The sequence below is a fragment of the Ruditapes philippinarum genome, unplaced genomic scaffold (genome assembly GCF_026571515.1).
Source record: "Ruditapes philippinarum isolate M1 unplaced genomic scaffold, ASM2657151v2 ctg28337_1_1_1_1, whole genome shotgun sequence".
Lineage (NCBI taxonomy): Eukaryota > Metazoa > Mollusca > Bivalvia > Venerida > Veneridae > Ruditapes > Ruditapes philippinarum.
In genome coordinates, this window is record NW_026864531.1 from 1 (window position 1) to 12,278 (window position 12,278).

A 12,278-nucleotide genomic window follows, 5' to 3' on the forward strand; every position below is an offset into this window, starting at 1 on the left:
GGAAAAAAACAACTTTTGTAGAGGATTTATAGATGATTTTATACACCAAATATCAAAGCTCTAAGCCTTGAAACTTCAGAAAAGGAAATTCTTAGGTTTTTACTATAAGTTCAAAATGAAAATTAATGACCCCCCCCAAATTTTGACCCCAGGGCTATAAATTGGACAATCTTGATAGAAGTCCACTACACAATGTTTCATGCCAAATATCTAACCTCTAGCCTTTGTCAATTCAGAGAAGAGAATTTTTTAAGTTTTTACTATATACATAAAAGGAAAACCTATGACTCCATGGGCGGAGTCAATTTTGACCCCAGGGCTGTAGTTAGAACAATCTTGGTAGAAGTCCACTACACACTGTTTTATGCCAAATATCCAACTGCTAGCCTTTGTCAATTCAGAGAAGATTTTTAAGTTTTTACTTTATTGTGACATATAAGGAAAACGTATGACCCACAGGGCTGGGGTCAAATTTGCTAGGCTTTTATCTGAACAAACTTGGTAGACACTCACTGAGGTAGAGGACCTATAGATGATTTTATATACTAAATATCTAAGCTGTGAGCCTTGAAACCCCAGGTGCACATATATATTAACTTCATATGCTGAGCAACATTCCTGTAAAGTTTCATGACTCTAGGTCAAATACTTTCTGAGCTACATGCGACACAACATGAGAACTGACGGATGCACAGATGGACAAGGGTAAATCTAAATGCACCCCCCCCCCTTTACTTGGGGGCACAAAAAGGGAAGCAAAGACTATTCTATGTACCTGAAAAATCTGTAGTCGATCATTTGCTTCTACTGGGGATATACCTTCAGCCATTGGTCCATCCTAAAATCACAAAAAATGATTAATGGCATAAACAATATCTCAATATTTCAGAACAATGATTCTACAAAAAATTCCCATATTTGACTTATCATAAAAGTTTTCATTTTTAATGATGTAAGGAAATAAAAATACAGTCCAACTACAAATATTAAATTGCTGGGGACTGAAAATTTACACCGAATAATCGATGGGTTCGAATAATCGAAATTCGAATATAGTGATAAACAACAATTATTCAACTTTGGCCATACGCTTATCATAGCATAAGTACCGTTTACAACACACTTGTTTCCACTAATCATTCAGTTAATTAAATAAACAACAAAAGAAGCATAAAAAATAAAATTTTATTGGTACTGATGGCATAAATACTTGCATTTTATTCCCCATTATGTAGCACATATACGTGAAAATTATTGCTGTCATCTTCAAGCATTAACAGTAACAACATTGGACCCGGTGCATAATTTTAAATACAAACAAGATACATATTCACAATAAGGGATATCTTGTGCTAATTGACATAATGCACCAATTTGAAATAGAAAAGGAATTTTTCAGTATTCATTTACAAATATATGGTAGTGTTTGCTTGTTTATTTCTTCACTTAAATTGCTAACTTTTATCTTTTGATTAAAATTATTAAATCAAATACTTTTAACCTTCCAATAATTAAAAGAGAAATCACTTGTATAAAATTATTTTGGGTAATTAAAGTTCATTTAAAAACAAGTAAATATCACGATTGTCTATAAATACACGCATGGTTGCTAGAAATGGTCACACGTTCAGCCAGTGGATCAGCGGCAATAAGTCTGGATTCGAATAATAGGTGTGAAATTCTGTCATAATTGTATAATCCAGAACAAACTTTTACATTGAAAAATAGGAGGTATCCAGATTAATGCATTTCGAAAAATATGTTTCTATTTATATTGACTTATATAGGGATAAAAACAGGACCCCTGATCTACTTCAGATAATGCCTGGTATTCTAATAAAGGGTTGTCGAATAACCGGGATCAGACTGCAAAATACAAATTGCTGTTCATAATTCCTTTTTAGCAGTTCTCTTTGCTAAACTAAAGACCTTTAATTGATTTCGTAATAATATAAATTATTTTAATATTAAAATAATTTCAGTTATGTTATTAAGAAAACATCGTCTGCTGTAAATATTAGTTGTCTGCTATATAGCCCCGTCAGCTTTATAAATCGTCTGCTATATTTTGTTGATAAACAATTTATCTGGTTACCCTTGATAGTTTTTCTTAGTCGAGCATAACGTGTACCCGGTATGGTATATATAAGGCAAAACCCGTGCAGAAACTCACTCTTTACACGTCTGCAGTACAGATTGACTGGTTTTAAAGAATTTATCTGCTATCTACATTGTCATGTTATGCCACGTGGCCGCGGATGCGTACGTCCACAAAGACTGTTGCGGAACAACACCGCCAGGCAACCCGAGCCAGCAAGGAGCGCAACAAGGAGCCAACAACCTTCAAACAGAGGGAGGAAACAAACGGCAGAGGTCCCGTTGAAAGATTTTGTTGACGAGAGGGTGTCGCAAACGAACGCTGGTGAGTCGAACGTAGTAGATTTTGAGCAGATAATAATGGCTTCGAATATTATTCCACAAAATTTGACCGATAATGTTGGTTCTGCTGCAAATAATGTTTCTACGGGGTGTGGCAATATGTTACAATCTGTGGGTTTAGATAGTTCTACTGCGAATCATTCCAACGATATTATAAATGTTTTGCCTGGAATACGTTTAGCCGATGATGATTAAGCGGCGCACGTGCCAACATCTCTTAAACAAAAAATTTGTAGAGGTGAATATGTAAATTTGATGTTATTATTGAAAGGGGCAGCCCAGCTTTCAGAATTTTGTAAAGGGACGGTGTTTAAGTTAGATAGTGAAGGTCACATAGAATCCGCTCAAAAAAGAATGTAAAGAGCAGATCAATTGCATTGAGAAATGGACAAACGCATTTATTATATATGCGTCCATTTATTTGTCATCACACGCTGACAAAATCTATGAAATTTTGCATTATATGTTTAATATCAGAGATTGTGCCTCGCGCCAGGGTGGTCTTTCATGGAGGACTTACGACGAGCAATTTCGTCTAAGACAGGCTATTGCTCCTCAAGCATGGTCGAAAATAAACAATGAGTTATGGTGGCGCTGTGTACAAGTCAGACCAGTTTTACGTGACCAATCTAGACCTTTTAGGTTTACGTGTAATGACTTTAATGCGGGAAAATGTTCTTGGCCAAATTGCCGTTTTTCCCATGTTTGTGCCACGTGTTTAATGCTCCCCACCCTGCAATCAACTGTCAAACTTCAAATTCTTCAAACAAACAAAGCTTAACGAGCGGTCAATCTCAGTCGTCATTTCAAAACTCTCGGAGCAGACATTTTCAGCCACAACGGGCTCAAAGTAGACGGGGCTATTACAAAAAGTAAAATAAATAAAAGTCCGGTCATTGCATTTTCTGACACTAATGTTAACTCATTCACTTTGGCAAAATCTCCTGTAAAATTTGAGGCTTTAAAGTTCTATTTAAAAGGATATAATGAGAAAGAAGCAAAATTCTTATTAGACGGTTTTATCAATGGCTTTCCAATTCAATACACAGGGCCACGTGTTGCACGTGAGTCAAAAAATTTACGGTCATCTCTATTAAGGCCTGATTTAATTAAAGAACAAATAGAGAAAGAGAGAAATGCAGGAAGAGTTGCTGGCCCTTTCGACGAATGCCCTCTACCAAATTTAATTGTGTCGCTGATCGGTTTAGTACCAAAGGAAACACTGGGGGAATTTAGGATGATCCATTATTTATCATATCCCTCCGGTAAATCTTTTAAAATGCTTTATTGATCCAATTTTAAATTTTCCAGTCCCAATACAAAATTTTTAAGAAGAAATTTAAAAATTTGATTCAAAAAATTTAGGTAAAAATTAAACAAATTTTTTTAAATCAAAATATAAAAGAGCGCCAAACCGTTTAATCCCAAATTTTTCCCCGAATGTTTTTGGCTACTTGGTTTTTTTTTCCCGTTTAATAAAAAAAAAATTTTGAAAAGGGCGCCCCCTTTTTGGGTTTGCTTCAGTCGCTGTATTATTTTTAAAACGATTTTCAAGTTTTTTTAGGAATATATTTTAAAATCAAAATTTATTTTCAGCTAAATTATACATTTTTTTGATGATTTTTTTGGGGGGTGACAAGATTCAGAATTTTTTGCAATCAGGCATTAAATATTTTTCCCAAAAAAAACAAATTGGACCAGCATCGGGAAAAAACTGAAGCCCGACTGGACGTTTTAGGTCCTTTAGGTTTGGAGCTGCCCACAAAACCAAATGACAATCAGAATTCCGGCAGAAAAAATAGAGGAGATCAAAGAAAAAATTACTGAGGTGTTATCACACTCGAAATCAATTCTTAAAAAGATACAATCTTTAATTGGTTCAATCCATTTTTGTTGTAGAGCTATTGTTATTGGTCACCCTTTCATTAGACGTTTAATTAATTCAATTTGTGGGCTGACAAAGTCGTATCACCGCGTAAGATTAAAGAAAGAGGTTCGACGGGATTTGAACATATGGCTTTTATGTTTAAAGAAATATAATGGCGTGTCTGTGTTTCATGACAAATTTTGGTTTTCAAACGAAGATGTAGAATTGTTTTGGGACAGCGCGGGTGGTGTCAATTGTGGTTTCTGAATTTACTTTCAAGGTCATTGGTGCCAAGGGAAATGGCCAGACGATTGGCACTCACGCGGTCTTACGGCCGATATCACTGTTTTTGAGTTATTCCCAATTGTTGTGGCAATATTTATTTTTGGTTCTAAATTGATAAATAAAAAATAAGATTTAACTGCGATAACATGGCAGTTGTAGACATTTTGAATAAGGCTTCGTCTAGGTCTGAAACAGTAATGTGTCTTGTAAGACTTCTTGTATTGCATTGTATGAAACTTAATATTTTATTGAAAGCAGTTCATGTCCCAGGTCTTTATAATGTAATTTGTGATGCATTGTCACGTTTTCAGTTGAAAAAATTCAGAGAATTAGCTCCGGAAGCAGATCAGCTACCTCACCCAGTTCCAGAATTCCTTTGGAGCGTCTTCGATTTAGAGCTCGAACATTTTTTTACAAGTTGGATTAGCGGCCCCAATACTTGATCAACATACATACAGCGTTGAACCGCTTTTTTCGGATATTTTCTTTTTTTCCGAAAAATAAATAATTTCTGTCATTACAATGGCCAATTTCAATTCAGAAAAAAATATTGTCTTTTTTTTTTTGTATTTGGGGTTTAAAAAAAGAAGGGGCAAATGGCTTCAAAAATAATAACCACATATTGTTGCACTTGAATTTTATTTTCATAAACTTTCTGGATTTTACGATATATCAAAAATATTCATGGTTGGGCAAACTGCTTGAAGGTTGAAAAAAAAAATCTTCGTAAATCACATGATAATCGGGCTCCGATAAAAAACAGGGTTTTGAAAGTTTTATGTGACATGTTACCATTATGTTGCTACAATGCTTACGAGACTAGATTATTTACCACATTATTTATATTCGCATATTTTGGTTTATTTCGCATTAGTGAGCTGGTTGTTCCAAAAGTACTGGAAAGTCGGGATGTACTATGGAATTCCGACATATCAATTATAGATAATAGCAAGGTGCTTATTTGTCTCCGTCATTCAAAAACTAATAAAACCGGTATACCTAAAATTGCGTAAAGAAAAGGACAATTTATGTCCAGTAAATGCCTTATCTAATTTTCTTTCTATGCGACCTAAAACACAGGGCCCCCTATTCATTCATAACGATAGTTCACCAGTTACGAGAACTCAATTTTCAGCAGTTTTGTCGAAATGCGTTTTAAGAGCCCGCTTGTCATTTGGATGTTGTTACAAAACTCATAGTTTTAGAATTGGCATAGCTACTGATCTCGCCATTATGGGCGTTCCTGCAAAAGCTATAATGAAAGCCGGTAGATGGAATAGCGATTGTTACAAATTGTACATTAGATAAAAAAAATAACATTAGATAAAAAATAACCTTTCATAAGCAATTTCGGGCAGTTTGTGCCATTATATCATCAGTAGTATTTTAATTTCACGACATGTTTATTCTATATTTAGACATCTGGGTCATCGGGGACTCGATCCCGTACTGGGCAGGCAATCATGCAATACAAACTGGGAAGAGAAACTTGAGACTACCAGGACAAACAATTGCATAGCTAGGGGTTCGAGGTCTGCGATGGTCCACAATACGACGGGAAATTGAAGCTAAGGTTCTCCTATCACCTGCTTTGTCGTTAATACTTATTCATTTAGGTGGTAATGATTTAGTTCACTCTCATGCCTATGATATTAAAGGGACAATACAGGAGGAAGTGTCTTACCTTCACGACGCATTTCCGTCCGCTTGCATTATTTGGATTGACATTTTACCCAGAAGAGTGTGGGGGAAATTTGATAACAAGTCTATGAATCTTAAACGTAAAAGAGTAAATCGTTTAGGTCGACACATAGTTAGTTCTTTAAGTAAGTTTGATATTGTCAAACCAGATATTGACATTGAAACGGCTTTTTATTGTGAGGACGGTGTCCACTTAAATTTAGTTGGTCTAGAGTTCTATCTTGACTATTTAAGAGATGCTATGCTAAAAAATCTATAATGGAATTTGAATGGGTGATAAATTCGTTGAATTTATTGTGGTGGAAAAATTCTGTCGATCGAGGGGTAGGCAGGCCTCGCAATTTAATGTATTCGCAATTCATGTTTTTCGAATATTTTAGCTGGTTAGGGTCACCTTGTTTTTGGGCTGGTCTAATCGCCTAAAAGATAGGAACCTTGACCTTGTAGGTTAAATTTTAAAATGCTCACCCGGTACTTTCTAATTATTATACGGTCTAACAGTAATTGTGTTGACTCGTTAATAGGTTTTGCCCTTAGTACTCAGCAATTCCAATATAACAAGACTCGACATGGTCAAATCTGTCTTGTCTCGCGGCCAACTTATCCAGCAAATAGTTTTTTGTAAATTCAAAAGTTTTTCATCTGTGTGTATATGTGATGAAGTTTCTTTTCACAGACTTATTAAAAGAATTATTAGTAATTTGATATTGTGTTTGCGTTTCATTTTCGAATATTCAAATAAATATGTAAGCCAAATTATTTTTATATGTAATAACATATCAACAAACCTCGTCATAATTCAGGGTAAAATCTGACACATCTCCATGGAAAACTTCAACTGAAGTCAATAATTGCTTCTTAAAGCCAGGCTGCAAGTGCACTAAGTTGTCTTGTACTTGATTCTAAAAATTATCATAATAGTAAAATTATCACTGGCAAACAGCATTAATTAATGATTAAGATTAATTTAAGATTTTAACATCATCAAATCTTTTTAAACATACTTGACAATAAGGAACACAATCAAATGTTTATACAGTGATTCTAGTCAAAGAAGTTCTTTCTGTAATACTGTGTTTTTCATAAGTAATTTTGTTATAAAATGAAAAATGCCATACCGACATAGCCATCAGCTTGTCGAATGAGTACCTAAGTGTATCCACTTTGTCATTTTCTTCCTTATGAACTGTGACACCAAAGTCATTGAGCATTGCATAGGATTCCTTTGAAAAAAGAAAACATTACTAGAAACATTGCAACAACAGAAAATTGCCAGTCACTTTAGTTTTGAAATATTTGATGACATATTTCCAGTATATATCACTTGTTGACTTGCTCACTTGATTAATATTCTTGCTCATTATAAGTAACATTTCTGCCAAAAAGTTTTAATTTCTTTCTATCGGTTCAAAAGATATAGAGGACACAAAATTTTGAAATTGATACAAAATGATTAAAGTGTGACCTTTACCTAAGTAAGGTCAAATCTGTGCTCTGTACATTTTAATTAACATTTCTGCCAAGTCAGTTTCAATATCCTTCCACAGTTAGACCAGTTCAAAAGAATCAGGCAGATTTATTTTCGGGTGTATAAAAATATTAACAGCAAAAAGTCTGTAGTTTGCTTACATTGTGTAAGGCTTTTTTACAGAGAATATTTTTTTCTATTTTTCTTCCACTATTGTAGAAATGAACATTGAAGGTTGTGCCAACAATGTTTTTTTTTCCCCAAAGCAATATCTGAAATACAGTTGACTCTCATTCCTGTTACTAGAAAAGTCTGATACAATTATAAGTTAACCCACTTACCTCAATAGGTCCAAGTCCCATGTCTATACTTATTTGATGCTCTCTGACATCAGCTAGGGCATACATGGCCTGCCTCACATCTTCAAGATCTCTAATAGGTCGACTCAGTCTCTTACCGTAGTCATCTTTAAATGCCAGTATCTCGTCCATCTTCTGCCTATATGTCTCATTCAACTCTTTACCAAATAACAACTTCCATGCCTTGATCTCAACTCTCAATGCTAACTTCAAAGACTCTGAAGGTAACAAATTGGACTCTTATAAGTTAAGCTATTTTCAAAATAGACTTGTCTAGACACCACTTTTTAAACTGTCCATTATCAACTAGGAATATCAAGATGACAAGATAAAGTTGGTCACCCAACAGTATAGTCTGGTCAGATGGTATCAATGTGCTGGATGGCCTGGCTCCATACTGGTGACAAAGGCTTATCATTTTGTTCCCAGCACGATAAGGATTAATTAAGAAATAATATATCCCAAACAGTGATTTTATCGCTCAATAACATCACCGTTTGGAGTTCGGATGCGACGAATTATATCACGAGGGCGTAGCCCGAGTGATATAATGATGCGCATCCGAACGACAAACAGTGATGTTATCAAGCGATAAAATCACCGATTTTGATATATTATTTCGATTCTAACACGACATCAACAAATCAATGCTGCTGTACCGGATATTAAGCAAAATTGCGACTGATTTGTTTACGTACTTATTTTCAGCGCGTCACATTTGCAGTGGTTACGTCACGTGTATAATGATTATGTCACATATCTAAATATAGAACGTCAAACTGTGACTTTATAGCATAATAACACATACTTTCGGTTCTTCTATGTTCAATAGGGAAAAATACGGGTCGTGTTAGAATGTACTATATGAAATATACTTTAGTACTCATTTAGTCTATCAGTCGTAAAACAATTTTTACTTTTAACTTGCACAAATATACAACTTGGACAAACTGAGATATAAGGGTTACCTGTAAACAGCTCTATTGGTCCAACAGTCTCTGATACCTGAATGTCATCAATGCTATTCTCTAACTTTTTAAACATCATCAATTTAGCCTTGTACTCTGACAGTATTGGATTCTCTTCCATAAACTCCTAAAAGGGAACAAGCTATCATTGAGTTTTGATTTACCATATCAAGATAACATCCATCACATTGAATTTTTATGTTTTCAAGAAAGAGATGTATAAAAACAGATTTTGTGTTAGGCTTTTTCGCTAGTATTTTCTGTATCAAATAATTTGAACGCAATTGCTATCGCAAAGGGATTTGCAATATTGGTATAAAAATGGTTCCTGTCCATACGGAACTACCTGGATGACAAAGTAGTTCAACAAACAAGTTTAGCATGGTTTTTAGATGTTACAGAAGACCTTTCCTTATTATTTTTCTCTGCACTTTTTAGCGCCAATCTCATCTTGACAAATATCAGCTACACAGTGTCTATTCTAGGATTTGAAAAACGGGGGAATTTTATTGAAAAGTGAGAATTTATTACATTTACTGATATTTTTCCTTCTTTCTCTATGGAAAATTTTCACCCTGCCTCTGAAAAAATAGGGGGGAATATATTAAACTTAATTCTCAAAAATAGGAGTGAATCTCCCAATCCTCCCTCCTAGAATAGACACTGAGCTACATGAATCAAAAGGCTTCCATTTAAGGCAAATCATTACTAATTCTAGCATTATGTTTTCAATGAAATTTTACATACAATTAAAACTGGCCCTTATTTCACATCAATTTAGCAATTACATTGTAAAATTAAAAAAAAAAGTTAAAATTAACCCTACTGCTTCTTTTCTAAACTTTCTCCCCAAGGGAAAACATAATCTAAAAAAATCTCTGCAGGGCTTCCCTCAATCGTTTTTAAAGAAAACATAGCTGATGACAAACATCATTTACATATTTTTAGAATCTTTTTTTTCTCGGGACCCCTCTTGTAGTAATTCTTTTTTGTCAGCTCTGGGGCAAGAAGCAACATAGCTTCTGGAAAAAAAAAACTGCTTTAAATAGTTCTTTTTTCTATTAAGGGCTTTAATCTTTCAGTGATTTCCCCCTTTTAAAAATAAGGGCCCATTAAAAATCTTTTCATTTTAAAATGTTCCCTTTTAAAAACCTTTCTATTCTCTTTCAAATTAAACAATTTAAAATTTTTCCCCAAAAACATGAGGCTAAGGCCCCTTCCTAATTAAATGAGAAAAACCACTGTTTTTCAGTTTTATCCATAGGTTTTAAGCCAAACTTACAAGCAAAGCAAACTTTCAAAATAAATTGTTTCTAATTGTATCTAGGTGATGGACAGCTTCATATTTAAACAATTCTAAGGATGAAATATCTGTACTATAGAAAGGTAATCACTAGTCTTCATGAAATATCAAACATTACATCTGGTGTTGTACATTTGAACCAAAACAGCATATGTTTTCGGAACAAATATTTCATCCACTACCCATAAATCTTCATTTATATTTATGTTTCAAAGAAAAACTTTCACAAGGTAATACCTGGGGAAACACCAGGTAGGCACAAACTTGATCGTTGCCCGTATCTACCATGACATTGCTCAGGGTTACTAGAAGGTCTGTTCTGTCCCCACTGATGAACACCTTTAGAAATATCTAGAATAAACTGACATGCCTTGTTAAGACTTTGTTGTATATCTTCTAGGTTGGGCTGCATTACCTGTAAAAGGGGTAAAACATGTAACCATAGGACTAAGTGAAAGATTTATATTTATAAGACATGTTAGTCTTAACTTAAATTAACCTTAACACAAGCAAATGCTTTTTTTGTGATATTGACAGACTTTTTCTTTCATTCATTCATTCAACTTGATTTCTACTATCTAGAAAAGTGTTTGTAGTAAAAATATCATACCACATTTGGGATGGCCAATGTAATATCTGCTGTGAAAAATGGTATCCTTGCATCATTGGACCCACCAGCAGCATCATCAAAACTATGAACATTACCTCTGAAAGAGAAAGTAGCTGATTTTAACATTAAACAAGAGGGCCATGATGGCCCTGAGGTCGCTCACCTGTATATAGGCCCCCCCAACCCCCACCCCCCCAATGTTGCAGGGCCAATTTAACCCAAGGGCTTTTATTTGCACAAACTTGGTAGACACCTATAAGAAGATGTTTCATGCTAAACATCTAAGCTCTAGCTCATTGGGCTTTTTAAAAGAAGATTTTTTTTAAGTTTTTACTATACACATATAGTTAAAAACAATGACACCCCTGGGGCCGGGCCAGTTTTGACCCCAGAGCTTTTATTTAAACAAACTTTGTAGACACTTACTAGAAGATGTTTCATGCTTAATATCTAAACTCTAGCTATTTGGGTTTTTTCAAAGAAGATTTTAAGTTTTTGCTATACACATATAAAGAAAATCAATGACCCCCGGGGCGGGGCCAATTTTGACCCCAGGTCTTTTATTTGAACAAACTTTGTAGACACTCACTAAAAGATGTTTCATGCTTAATATCTTAACTCTAGCTATTTGGGTTTTTTCAAAGAAGATTTTTTAAGTTTTTGCTATACACATATAAGGAAAATCAATGACCCCCCGGGCCGGGGCCAATTTTGACCCTAGGGCTTTTATTTGAACAAACTTGGTAGACACCTATTAGAACATGTTTGATGCTAAATATCTTAGCCATAGCTCTTTGAGTTCTTTAAAAGAAGATTTTTTTTAAGTTTTTACTATATGCATATAGGGAAAATCAATGACCCCCTGGGGCGGGGCCAATTTTGACCCCAGGGCTTTTATTTGAACAAACTTGGTAGACACCCATTAGAACATGTTTCATGCTAAATATCTTAGGTCTAACTCTTTTGGTTCTTTAAAAGAAGATTTTTTAAGTTTTTACTATATGCATATAGGGAAAATCAATGACCCCCTGGGGCGGGGCCAATTTTGACTCCAGGGCTTTTATTTGAACAAACTTGGTAGACACCCATTAGAACATGTTTGATGCTCAATATCTTAGCCATAGCTCTTTGAGTTCTTTAAAAGAAATTTTTTTAAGTTTTTACTATATGCATATAGGGAAAATCAATGACCCCCCGGGGCGGGGCCAATTTTGACCCAAGGGCTTTTCTTTGAACAAACTTGGAAGACACCTATTAGAACATGTTTCATGCTATAGC

At 34.7% G+C, this 12,278-nt stretch overlaps 1 protein-coding gene across 1 annotated transcript; it reads right to left on the bottom strand.

Moving 5' to 3' along the window:
• Positions 1-775: 775 nt before the first annotated feature.
• On the bottom strand, positions 776-11,127 carry LOC132725962 (dynein axonemal heavy chain 5-like; the record flags this gene model as incomplete). The annotated part of the gene is made up of 7 exons (XM_060711190.1): positions 11,001-11,127; positions 10,628-10,805; positions 9,088-9,214; positions 8,102-8,337; positions 7,411-7,515; positions 7,081-7,194; positions 776-838 (listed from the first exon to the last, which is right to left on the bottom strand). Coding segments are annotated over exons 2-7 (696 nt in total), but the record flags the coding sequence as incomplete, so codon positions are not given.
• Between the last annotated feature and the right edge of the window lie 1,151 nt (positions 11,128-12,278).